General features: G+C 34.8%; 2 protein-coding genes across 3 annotated transcripts in view; one reads left to right on the top strand and one right to left on the bottom strand.

Moving 5' to 3' along the window:
• Positions 1 to 7,507, bottom strand: part of apc2 (APC regulator of WNT signaling pathway 2) — a 37,392-nt gene extending 29,885 nt beyond the window's left edge. Inside the window, 1 exon segment of the mRNA XM_051375582.1 lies at positions 7,472 to 7,507. The gene's annotated coding sequence lies outside the window, so the exon portion shown is untranslated.
• Positions 7,508 to 10,650: 3,143 nt separating this feature from the next.
• Positions 10,651 to 14,342, top strand: part of diras1a (DIRAS family, GTP-binding RAS-like 1a) — a 10,508-nt gene continuing 6,816 nt past the window's right edge. The window contains exon 1 of one of the 2 annotated variants that reach the window (XM_051375653.1): positions 10,651 to 10,880. In XM_051375653.1, the coding sequence (XP_051231613.1) occupies positions 10,739 to 10,880 (142 nt within the window). In that variant the 5' untranslated portion in view covers positions 10,651 to 10,738. The remainder of the gene's footprint in view (positions 10,881 to 14,342) is intronic. The other variant, XM_051375654.1, reaches the window with a different exon arrangement.

The following is a 14,342-nucleotide window of genomic DNA, read 5'->3' as shown; positions in this document are numbered from 1 at the left end:
ATATCAGATTTAAGAATAACAGCAGCGTCCAATCCCGTGCTTTGTTATTGATGGTGGGCGGAGCTTCACCTGCGTTTACTTATTGATTTATATCCAATGATTAATGATTATTTATTATTATTAAACTGAATCAGTTCAGCAGAGATACTCTGACTGTTAGTCCTCACTGGGTACTACATTTCCCATAATGCAGCGTAACGTTAGCTCTCTGAACATTCGTCCTATTTACTGCAGCAGTGAACAACGTTTCCATTGCATTAGAACATTATGGGATTGTAATGATCCTTCCAGGTGTTAGTCAGAGCCTCAGGTAAACTGCCCTCTGCTGTCTATGTATGTCCAGCATCCACCACGACCTCTGACCTCTGACCTCTGACTCCACTGTCGTTGCCTCTGAACGTAATTTGCTGCGATACAATAATAATAATAATAATAATAATAATAATAATAATAATAATAATAATAATAATAATAATAATAATAATAATAATACAGTCGTCATTTATAATGAGTGTGTGAGTGTGTGTGTGAGTGTGGTGGTGTGTGAGTGTGTGTGTGTGTGTGTGAGTGTGTGTGGTGAGTGTGTGAGTGTGTGTGTGTGTGTGGTGTGTGTGTGTGTGTGTGAGTGGTGGTGTGTGTGTGTGTGTGTGTGTGAGTGTGTGTGGTGTGTGTGTGTGAGTGTGTGTGTGAGTGTGTGTGTGTGAGTGTGTGTGGGTGTGTGTGAGTGAGTGTGTGTGAGTGAGTGTGTGTGTGTGTGAGTGTGTGTGTGTGAGTGTGTGTGTGAGTCTTCCATCAAAGACCTCCAACATATTGATGTTCTGCGTTACCACGGTAACAGGCCCACATCCCCCACTATTGTCATGGTGACACATTTACATCAAGCAACGTCTCTTTCTTCCTCTGTTGTCACACACACACACACACACACACACACACACACACACTGCCGCAGTCACTGCAAAGCATGCTGGGCGTGAAAATGTGGAAGCTCCCGAGAGGATAACGAATCAGACGGAGACTTTAACGAGCGTTAACGGAGCCTTGTTAAAAGGCGCAGTTGCTATGGAAACGGACGATCTGAAGCGAGTGACCCCGATACGAGACGACGGCGTGAAGGAAAGAGAGAGAGAGAGAGAGAGAGAGAGAGAGAGAAATATTCACCTGCTTTATTGATTTCAAGAAAGCTTTGGACTGTATTTGGCAGGAAGGGCTCTATTACAGACTTTAAACTGTGGTATAGGTGGCAAAATGTATGATCTGGTTAAATCAATGTATTTGGAAAACTTGTGTGCTGTTAAAACTGGAGACAAACTAACTGATTTCTTCCCCCAGAGAAGAGGCGTTCCACAGGGTTGCAATCTAAGTCCGACTTTATTTAATGTGTATATAAATGAACTGGCTGTTGAGTTAGATAAATGTGCTGCTCCGGGCCTCTCCCTCCTAGATAGAGAGGTGAAGTCTCTGTTTTATGCTGATGACCTTGTTCTACTGTCTCCTACTGAACAAGGACTACAGCTACAGCTGGACGTAGTAGAAAAGTACTGTCAGAACTGGGCCCTGGCAGTAAACATGAAGAAAACCAATGTCATGATCTTTCAAAAACGCCCCAGGTGTCATGAGAACAAACACCAATTTACCATCAATAATCATGTCATTGAACACAGCATGAGTTATACCTACCTTGGTATAACCATAACAGCATCAGGGAGTTTCAACATGGCAGTGAATGCACTAAAAGAAAAAGCTCAAAGAGCTCTATATGCAATTAAGAGAACATTTTATAATTTCCATATTTCAATAAAAATCTGGCTTAAAATATTTGATAGTGTCATCCAGCCCATTGCGCTGTACGGTAGTGAAGTATGGGGTCCACTCAGTCATCAGAGCTTTACCCGTTGGGACAAACATCCAACAGAATCTCTACATGCAGAATTCTGCAGATACATTTTACACGTACACAGAAACACACCAACAAATGCATGTAGAGCAGAATTAGGCAGATACCCACTGATAATTAACATTCAGAAGAGAACGCTCAACTTCTTTAACCACCTGAAATCCAGCCCCAGAGACACCCTCCACTCCAAAGCCCTCCAAACCCAAGAGCTGAGCCCAGAAAAGAGTCCCCTATGTCAGTTGGTACTGAGGCTAACTGCCCCCTCTCAGACACACTCTGACCAGCCTCACAACAACACTGCTCTACAAACAGTAATCAGAGTAAAACAAATGATAGCACAATGTAAAGAAAGCTATCGGGACCATTGGGAAGAAACAACTAAAAGCCAAAGTAGATTGGAATGTTATCTTGCCCTTAAAAGAGATTATGAATGATCAGAATATCTCTCTACTGTCAGAGATAGAAAGCAGAGACAGATCCTAACCAAGTACAGGCTCAGTGACCACAAACCGCCAATCCAAACAGGAAGACACAAAACATCATGGCAACCAAAAGAAAACAGAAAATGTGGTCACTGTTGGACAGGTGAGGTTGAGACAGAGATGCACTTTCTCCTACAATGTACAACATTAAATAACAATAGAAACATTTATTTAAGTTCAGCTCTTTGGTTCCAGATTTCAAAGAGCTGAACGACCTCTCCAAATTAAAAATACTCCTGGAGGAGGAGAGCGGGCACACCTTGCTGCCCAGTATGTATTAACATGCCACAACCTGAGGGACACACACACACACACACACACACACACACACAGACACACACACACACACACACACACACACACACACACACACACACACACACACACACTGTATATAACTAATATAATGTTCATAATGTTTATATCTTTCATATTGTGTATTGTCTGAATATTTTGACTTATTATATTTTGATGCTTTTCTTTGGCAATATTGTTTTTTAAAAAAACCTTTCATGCCAATAAAGCCCATTTTGAATTTGAATTGAGAGAGAGAGAGAGAGAGAGAGAGAGAGAGAGAGAGAGAGAGAGAGAGAGAGAGAGACAGAGAGAGAGAGAGAGAGAGAGAGAGAGAGAGAGGGAGAACAAGCCCCCCACAAACACGAGAGAAACAAAGAGAGAGAACCCAGAGAAAAGAGAGACAGACACACGAGAGGAGTTAGAAACAGAGTATCCTGTGTGTGTCCACTTCTCACTGCTCATTTACAAACACGAGTCAGAAACAAAGATTATAAAATCCTCAGATTAACAACGAATACATGAACACATCGACTCTTCCTCACAGGTTAGTTAATGACAGACAGTCAGTGAGTGTGTCTGTGTCCAACTCTTCCTCACAGGTTAGTTAATGACAGACAGTCAGTGAGTGTGTCTGTGTCCAACTCTTCCTCACAGGTTAGTTAATGACAGACAGTCAGTGAGTGTGTCTGTGTCCAACTCTTCCTCACAGGTTAGTTAATGACAGACAGTCAGTGAGTGTGTCTGTGTCCAACTCTTCCTCACAGGTTAGTTAATGATGTTACTGAGTCAATGTGAGCAGATTGTGTCTGTAGACTGAAGAGAATCAGAGTCTCACTGATGGTGGAAATAAAGGTTTTACTTCCTTAAAACAGCCGTTTTTTGAATGGAGTTTGGTGTGACAGTGTGGAGCAGAGGGGATTTGAACCTTAATAATTCCCATAAACTGAGCTGACCTTCTAATAATGAACCTTGGAAACAGCAGACAGTAACAGTTCAATCTGAAGGTAAAATGAGTGTTTTTGTCTTCTACAGCTGTAAAGATTATTTTGTGTCTGTAAAAACATGTAAATCATGTTGTTGTTGTTCCAGCTGCTGATTGTTCTTCATACAGTCAATAATAAATGTATTAAAATGTGTATTTGAACAAAGAGAGCGTCGATCACTCCCACCACCTGCTCCACCCCCCACATCCTCCCAGCCTGCTGCATCTCTTTCTCTCCCTCCCTCTGGGACTGTCTGGTTACCATGCCAACCGCATCCTCCAGGCAAGGAGAAGAGGAGGAGGAGGAGGAGGAGGAGGAGAAAATGGCGGCGGTGTGCGGAGTCAGTCTTACATGCAGACATGGATGTTATTACACTGAACCAGAGAGAGAGAGAGAGAGAGAGAGAGAGAGAGAGAGAGAGAGACAGAGAGAGAGAGAGAGAGAGACAGAGAGAGAGAGAGAGAGAGAGAGAGAGAGAGACAGAGAGAGAGAGAGAGAGAGAGAGAGAGAGAGAGATTTAATCTGGATGCTAAAAGCTAAGCTAATGAATGATGCTGAAAGCTGGAAGATGACGTCAGCGCCTGTGTGACCTCTCACCCTGCAGACAAAGACAATCTGAGGCCTTCAGCTCCTCGGCTTTAACCCACACCAGCTCAACACGCCGGGACAAACGGACACGGGTAACGTCTCAAAGAGGGACGATGAAGAATCTGTAGACGGCGACTCGTCCTCACTCAGTAACTCTTAAAATATACGTTTTTTAAAGGGAGTCTGGTGATACCGAGGTTACTGGTCCAGTGAGTGTGGACCAGGATGCACTATGGAGGAGGAGGAGGAGGAGGAGGAGGAGGAGGATGGTCCATTCATTCGCCACAACAACAAACTGTCTCGTCATCACAGAGTGAGTCAGCGCTCTCACTTCCTGTCAGAAAACAGCGAACGCCTGCGACACGCGGACAGTTTATTGTTGTTGTTTGTTGTTGTTTGTTGTTGTTTTGCTAATAGCAGCTCGTTCCTGCTGAGTGAGTTCTGTCTTATAGAATCTGGGTTTAATAAATACATCAGATAACGGTTGTATAATATCCCAGCACAGGAACCAGATTATTTTCAGAGTAAGAGCATGGTCTGGTCAAACAGTTAAATATTGTCGATTGTTTTTGCTCAATAAAAGAAAATGTGATTCTAATAAACAATATTTGGTTTACAAACACAGGAAACAACATGGCCGCCTCTCCACGAGTCATCTCGACTGAACTTCAACTTGAAGCAGAAATCCTAAAACAGGCTGAGCTTCAGTCAGACAGCAACGAGAAGGTCAAAGGTCACAGAGAGCTGCTCCAAAACTCTCTGTTACGTAACGTCACCGCCGCCGCTCGCTGGAGAAGGACTTCCTGTCCCCGAGGCGGTCTGAGTCACAGCAGAGCGAAACCAGCTTCTGATGGTCTGATACGCAGAGGTCAGAGGTCAGAGGTCGGAGGTCAGAGGTCACAGAGGTCACAGAGGTCACAGAGGTTGTTACGAACGTCTCTGATATCAATCAGCAGCAAACAGACTTCTGACATCAGAAACATTAGAACATTATTATCTGTTGGACTGTATTTTACTTTATCGTAACGTCTCTACAGAGAGCAGAATATCTGCTGTTTATCAATAATATCTATCACATTAATCAATATTTTTATCAATATTTGAGCTGACAAACATTATTGTGGCACATTAGTGAAGCACTGAATAGAAATGTAAAGGTGACATTAGAGATATTTCTTCTTTAACTCATTAAATGTGTTTACATGAATTTAGATCCAATCTTACATTTACAGTGAATATTGATCCGACAAAGGGAGGAAACTAATCAATAAATGTTAGTTAGAAATATCAGAATCAAATGACATCATTAAGGGGAGTTTTTTGTTGAATGTGCAGCTCTACGTGGCCGATCAGCCGTTTATTGATTATCGATCATTGATCAGTTTTAATAGAATCCATCGGTTACAGTAATATTATCTTCATGAGGACATTTAGCTGCTACTTCCTGTTGGTGTGTTCAAGGACAGTCGGACATCTGACCCTGGATGTCTGCTGCTGAACACGAGACGATGAATTGGGATTTAAAACGTCTGATTTTAGATAAATTCTCTGAGCAACGATATCAACGATCAGCAGAATTCATACTGTCAGAATAAAAGCTGCTATTAGTTAAGCTGCAGTTCCTCTAACGGCCACTAGAGGCTGGCTCCAGCAGTGAGTCTCCATAAGGAACCATATTAAAACTTTACAGCAGAAATATTGTAAAGAAATATAAATAAAAATAAACACGTTTACAGTCTTTTGGTCTCTAGAGATAATTTCCCTTCATGACGACTGTACAAGTCTGTTTAAAAGATATTAAGGATTAAAGACTACGGACTGTTTATTATTATTATTATTATTATTATTATTATTATTGTTATTATTATTATTATTGTTGTTGTTGTTATTATTATTATTATTATTGTTGTTATTATTATTGTTGTTATTGTTGTTGTTATTATTATTGTTGTTATTATTGTTATTATTATTGTTATTATTGTTGTTGTTATTATTGTTATTGTTATTATTGTTATTGTTATTATTGTTGTTATTGTTGTTGTTATTATTATTATTATTATTGTTATTATTATTGTTATTATTGTTGTTGTATTATTATTATTATTATTATTATTATTATTATTATACAGTGGACAGCTGGAACGTGTCGCGGCCCGGTGAACTCCACTGTAATGATCTGTTATGGTGAAGAAGTTACAATAATTCAGTTTACTATAAACTTCTGTAACTGTGCTATAATGTTTATATATATATATATAATATTGTAATATTATATATATTGTAATATTATATAAATATATAATATTGTAATATTATATAAATATATAATATTGTAATATTACTTTACTTAAATATACTGTCAAATATTCCCGCTTCATAAATTACCCATAATGCAATATAAACGTGATGTTTATTGATGTATAAATATAAATATCTATTATAAACAGTATTTCATCTATTACACAGTAAATATCTGTGAAACAATTCTAGATTTGCTAAATGTTTTTAAATCAGCACTAATTATATGATCATTTATCAATAATAATAATAATAATAATCAATAAATAAACAATAATAACATCAATAGAAATCCACAGTGAACCAGTGGAACCAGTACAGACTGGGAGGGACCGCAGGAGGCCAGAAACCATCAACCACAACAACCATCAGACCTTCAGTGAGTAAAACGATCTGATCAGATCCATATCGATCCTCTGATACCGATCAGATCCATATCGATCCTCTGATATCCGTTTATTCACAATAAAAGCTGTTTCTGACCTCTGAGCTGCTTTTTAGCTGCAGCTTTTTCTCTGACGACGTTTCTGATTCATCAGCTCCTCCATCCATCCTCCATCCTCCATCCTCCCTCCCTCCTCCATCCTCCATCCTCTGTCTGCGAGGAGGAGGAGGACAAAAAGAACAGGACGCACCCCCAAAACCCCGCATGAAGGACGGATGAGCACAAACCAAACGAACCGCAGTCCGACCTTCAGTCCGCAGCCTCCCGTCAGACCTGCGCCAGCAACCGCTCTTATTGTCTCTAATGCGGACCGAACCGGACCGAGCCGAGCACAGCCGAGCCGAGCCGGGACGGACCGGATCGGGCGGATCCGGCAGAGACGGGCAGAGACCGGCAGAGACCGTTTACCCGAAATAAAACGGATTAAATAAGAGATAAATGTGAGTTAAGGGCTGAAAGAGAGGGAGCGGTCGGTCCTTACCTCATGACTCCATCCAGAGCTGAAGATCACTGAGGGAGAGAGAGAGAGAGAGAGAGAGGAGGGGGGAGGGGAGAGAGAGAGAGGAGAGAGAGAGAGAGAGGGAGAGAGAGGGAGAGAGAGAGAGGAGGCGGAGAGAGAGAGAGACAGAGAGAGAGAGAGAGAGAGAGAGAGAGAGAGAGAGAGAGAGATGGGGGTGCCCTAGTTTCGATGATCAGATTCATAATAGAATAGAATGATATTATATATTATAATATATATATAATAATATATTATAATTATTATATTAGATTATATGATATTATATTAAATTAATATATATATAATATTATAATATATATTAATTCATTATTATATAATATAATATTACATTATATCATATTATATTAAATTAATATATATTATATTATAATATATATTCATTTATTATTATATAATATAATATTACATTATATCATATTATATTAAATTAATATATATTATATATTCATATATTATTATATAATAATAATAAATAATACATATAATATATACCTTCAGTGGAACAAATGAGGAAAATCTAATTGAAATAATTCTCAGAAATCATCCAATCAATCAATTAAAGCTGCACACAGCATTGATCTGGTCTGTGCACATCATGCACTGCAAAAAAAAGCAAATATTAAAATTTAAAAATAATTATTAATTATTCTTTTAAAAAAAAAAAAAAAATTTTTTTTTTTTTTATTTTAAAAAAAAAATTTTTTTTTTTTTTTTTTTTTTTTTTTTTTTTTTTTTTTTTTTTTTTTTTTTTTTTAAAAAATTTTTTTTTTTTTTTTTTTTTTTTTTTTTAAAATTTTTTTTTTATTTAATTTTTTTTAATTTTTTTTTTTTTTTTTAAAAAAAAAACACCCCCTTTTTTTAAAAATTTTTTTTTTTTTTTTTTTTTTAAATTATTAAATATTTTTTTTTTAAAAATTTTTTTTATTTTTTTTTTTTTTTTTATATTATAGAAAAATTTTTTTTTTGTGGTGGTTTTTAGGGTCAAGGGTTTTATTCACTGTAATAAAATTATTGTAACACAGAAAATAGTTCTTGATTGAGTAGTTTTCATTGGGTATTTGGTTTTTACAGTACAAATAAAAATTACAAAACTAAGTCAGTGTCACTTCAAATTATTAAAGCTACTCATCAAGAATATTTTTTTTCTTATAAAATTTTGTTTTATTTAAAATATTTGATGTGATCAATTGTTTTGAGTTAAATCAACTTATCGGGTTTTACAGTGTTGAATCCTGAACAGAACCGGATCAAGAATCAGAGCTAATCTGGTGGAAACGGGTCCTCCTGGTCCACAGTGCTCTTCCAAATAGTTTCAATTTGGAACCACAATTGCTTTTGAACCATTCATCTGACCTCCGCCCAGTATCTATCGCAGTTTACCTCCATACTAATCATGGTTGTATGTGAGCGCTGCGCTCGTTAACGTAGCAGGTTGATACTGAAAATAAATATTAGAGGAAATGCAACTTATTTTAGAGATTCCTTTTTAGTCACTAATAGAAGTTTCTGTCTGCAGTTCTTTAACCGTCCACCAGAGGGCGCCACAGGCTTGTTCCTGTCTCCTGCTGCAGCTTCTGAACACTGACAGTGAGTTCTTCCTCCTAATGCACCATGTGACAATAATCAATCAGTTATTGATCAGCCCTGATACATAACAGGAAGTTTATTATTAATGTCCATAATGAGAGTTTGTTTACTTTCACTTGTAATGATTTCTGTGAACTTTATTTATACACAGGCAGTAATAGATTACATGTAACAGGGTTATCAGATACAACAAAAGGTAACTGTAATCTATTACATTTACAGTTAGTAAAAATGTTTATTTATCAGGATTACAGTTTTAAAACATTACTATTTCCATCAGTTTTTATTTAATTTGTTCACATTTTGATGGTAAAAATCTTCTATTGTTCTTATAGGATACAGTTAGATCAATACTGCCCTCCAGAGGCGAACAGCAGTAACTACATATTTATTTATTGTATATTCATTTGTTGTTTATTTCATATTAATGTTGTTTTTCTTTCTTTTAGAACAAACAAAAGATAAAATGTACATTTTGTTATTTATCTGAATTCACTCTTTAAAGGATTCTTGTTCTGTCTGTGTGGAATAATTAACTATTAATTATTAAACTTATAATATTTAATATAACTATACTGAATGTTTTATTCTGTGATCAGAAAGGATGTTGTGATGTTTAGATGATATAAATAATAAGATGATCAATGAGAGTAAAAGGATTAATATTAAACTTTAAATACAGACTGACTGATATTTTATATTTATATTTTATATCTGCAGTTATTTCCAAACTGTTTCTGATTATTTGATCTGAGATTTGTTTTAAATATGTAAAAATAAAAAGCTTTTACGTTTCATTTATGTGATGTGTATATGTATAATTTGTGAATATTAACATTATTATTATTATCATCAATCTAATAGATTTTAATGTTTCTATTTTCTCTGTTGATGACGTGTCTGAGTGACGCTGATGAAGGTGTGGAGGGAAAATGTATTTTTACTTTGGAGGAGGAGGAAGTATGGAAGCCTGTTTGTGCCAATGTGACGTAAAAAGGAGTTTGTGAGTCGTTATAATGATAAAATACTTTTAAAATAATATATATATTTTTTTAAATAATTATTATTTTGAGAAAATCCTTTTCAGTTTCTCAAAATAATAATTACAGAATATATTTTTTTCATCACGTTGGCGGAACTGGGCTTCCATAGAATGATGAGGAGGAGGAGGAGGAGGAGGAGGAGGAGGAAGAAGAAGAGGAGGAGGAGGTGAATGGCTGGAGGCTGAAAATATGACTTCCGCTCAGCAGTTATAGCCTTCAAAATAAGAGTGAAAACTGATTTTTTTTTTTTTTGAGGTGGATTTGTTCATTTATTGTGACCTTTATTTTATCATTTACATTTTAACTATAAACAACCAGCCTGAGTGTAACCTATTTTATTTTATTTCACATCATTTATATTTTTATAAAATGAACTTATATACACTAATATCTGGATTTCCGGACAGAAATGAAGATTTTCTGCTGTTTGAACTGCAAATTTACCAAAATCAGGCTTTTATTCTTAAAACCTGCCGAATAAACGGGAGCGGAAGTGTGGAGTTGTTTTCGCAGCGGAGCGGAGGAAGGAGGTGATGGAGGGAGGAGGAGGAGGAGGAGAAAGAGGAGGGCTGATGTGTGCTGATCAGCAGCAGGTCTGATGATGATGATGATGATGATGATGGGTGGTGATGGTGATGATGATGTGAGTCAGAGAGCGGAGGGTTCAGGATGCTCACAGCCGCTCCAGAGTAGACCAATCCCGGACACAGAGACACTGAGGACCCGCCTGAGGAGACACGGTGAGTCCGCAGACATCACACCGACACTCGCACACTGACAGCGGGGAGCGGGCAGTCAGCAGCCCGGGCAGCGGAGCTCCACTGTCGGCGTGAATTCACCGACCGGCCCGGTGCTGCTGGATGGAGCTCTAATTTCATAACTGTGCGTGTGTGTGTGTGTGTGTGTGTGTGTGTGTGTGTGTGTGTGTGTGAATGTGTGTGTGTGTGTGCACGCTCATCCAAGCGACCGTGTGCGCGTGCCCGAGCCGTCCTTACTATTGATGGAGTCAGACTGATTAACATGATGAGAGCAGATAATAAGAGTCTGACCGCAGCTGATTGAAAGTGAGAACAAAGCAGAGAGAGAGAGTGTGTGTGTGTGTGTGTGTGTGTGTGTGTGTGTGTGTGTGTGTGTGTGTGTGTGTGTGTGTGTGTGTGTGTGTGTGTGTGTGTGTGTGTGTGTGTGTATGTGTGTGTGTGTGTGTGTGTGTCGTGAGGACAGTCTGGTACTGGAGCAGAAATATTGAGTGTATGCTGTAGTACTTATATTATTTATCTTTATTAAATAAAAATATGTAATTTAGAGTTAATGTCATTATATTATTGGTTTATTGCAGTGTTGGAAAGTAGAAATATATTTATATTTAAATTTCATTAGCAGTGAATCATGTTTCAGAGTGCACACAAAGAGCAACCATTAGCAGCACACTGCTGTTAGAATGATCCTGATCAGCCAGTGTCAGTAATCAATACTCACATTAATAAAGCAATAATCAATAAACACCGTCAGACAACCTGATCAGCCTTCAGCAGTTAGCTAGTGTTTCTGTAACTCTAGAAACACGAGCTAAAGGCCGTCATATGTCCACAGTCTGACTGTCAATACAGGATCAATATCATCCATACAGATACAGTGTATACAGATCAATATCATCCATAAAGATACAGTGTATACAGATCAATATCATCCATAAAGATACAGTGTATACTGATCAATATCATCCATAAAGATACAGTGTATACTGATCAATAATCCATACAGATACAGTGTATACTGATCAATATAATTTATTTAGTTGAAGTTATAAATTACAGAAGAAACTAAAACTCAAATAAAATTTGAGTATGAGAACTTTATTATTTTCTCATGAAAACATCAGTATGAATAATATAAAAATATAATATAATAATATAATTAAATAATAATGTAAAAATATAATAATATAATAATGTAATTATATAATGATGTAATAATATAATAAAATAATAATATAATAATATAATAGTATAATAAAAAAAATGTCAAAGAAAAAAAAAAAAAGAGAAAAATAAAAGAATAGATAAAATATAATAAAATAATAAATAATAAGTAAAAATATAATGATGTAATAATATAATAATGTAATTAAATAATAATATAATAATATAATAGTATAATAAAATAATAATGTCATAATGTAAAAATATAATAATATAATAATATAATAATGTAATTAAATAATAATATAATAAAATAATAATATAATAATGTAAAAATATAATGATGTAATAATATAATAATGTAATTAAATAATAATATAATAATATAATAGTATAATAAAATAATAATGTCATAATGTAAAAATATAATAATATAATAATATAATAATGTAATTAGATAATAATATAATAATGTAATAATGAGTCTGACTGACTGAAGTACTTTGAGTTTTAATTCTGTCAGTAAACTGAGCTGATAGTATGTTGGTATTTGTATTATTGATGATTATTGATGATTATTGATGGACTTTAGCTGTTGGTATTCACAGCGCAGATGTTCCCACGCGTCCTGGAAAATCTGGAAAACCTGGAAATGTAGAGACTAGTTTTCCAGTCAAGGACCCACCTGGAAATGTATTAAAATGACCAAATATCCTGGAAGTTGATGTTGTCCAGGAACATTTAACTGTTTCGTACAGCCATCATTCCTGTTATTAGTACAGGAAAGGAGGACATTTGCATTGCATTGTGGGTACAATAATGGCCACCCTGGAGAAATGGAGTAAATTGAGTTTGCATACCAATGTTTTTATGTGGAGTACCACAAGGCTCCATCCTGGGTCATTTGATCATATTTATATTTATTGATAATCAGAAGAATATTACAAACACTGTTGCAGCAAAATACTTAATTTCAGAGTGTTAAAAATATATAATTTGTTTATTGGTGGAAGAAGATATTTGACTTAAAGCTGCAGTAGGTAACTTTTATTAAAAACATTTTGTATGCCACAGTGTGCCGACAGAAATTAAACTGTAATGAGTTTTAAAGATTGTGGTGTTGCAGAAGTTTATTATAGATTATTACAAGAAAGACGAAATACTCCAGTGTACATTAATCAACTTATTGCACATTATATTTATTATTATATATTAAGCTTCTATACAATAATACAGTATATTATATTTATTATTATATATTAAGATTCTATACAATAATACAGTATATTATATTTATTATCATATATTAAGCTTCTATACAATAATACAGTATATTATATTTATTATCCTATATTAAGATTCTATACAATAATACAGTATATTATATTTATTATCCTATATTAAGATTCTATACAATAATACAGTATATTATATTTATTATCATATATTAAGCTTCTATACAATAATACAGTATATTATATTTATTATCATATATTAAGCTTCTATACAATAATACAGTATATTATATTTATTATTATATATTAAGATTCTATATTAAGCTTCTATACAATAATACAGTATATTATATTTATTATTATATATTAAGCTTCTATACAATAATACAGTATATTATATTTATTATTATATATTAAGCTTCTATACAATAATACAGTATATTATATTTATTATCATATATTAAGCTTCTATACAATAATACAGTATATTATATTTATTATCATATATTAAGCTTCTATACAATAATACAGTATATTATATTTATTATCATATATTAAGATTCTATACAATAATACAATGTATTATATTTATTATTATATATTAAGATTCTATACAATAATACAGTATATTATATTTATTATCATATATTAAGCTTCTATACAATAATACAGTATATTATATTTATTATCATATATTAAGCTTCTATACAATAATACAGTATATTATATTTAGAATAACATGGAAATGTTTGGAATAAAGTGTGACTGAGAATAAATGAGTCAAACTGAAAGTGTGAAACTGTGTGTGTGTGTGTTACTGTGTGTGTGTGTGTGTGTATGTGTGTTACTGTGTGTGTGTGTGTGTGTGTGTGTGTGTGTGTGTGTGTGTGTGTGTTACTGTGTGTGTGTGTGTGTGTGTGTGTGTGTGTATGTGTGTTACACGTTCTTATTTTAGACGATATGAAAATGACTTCCTGCTATAACACAACATCGAACATATTAACATGCTAATAGCTAATAATAATAATAATAATAATAATAATAATAA

Source organism: Dicentrarchus labrax, unplaced genomic scaffold (assembly GCF_905237075.1).
Source record: "Dicentrarchus labrax unplaced genomic scaffold, dlabrax2021, whole genome shotgun sequence".
Taxonomy (NCBI): Eukaryota; Metazoa; Chordata; class Actinopteri; family Moronidae; genus Dicentrarchus; species Dicentrarchus labrax.
Note: the sequence above shows the minus strand (reverse complement) of the source record. Positions and strands in the feature narration are given on the sequence as shown.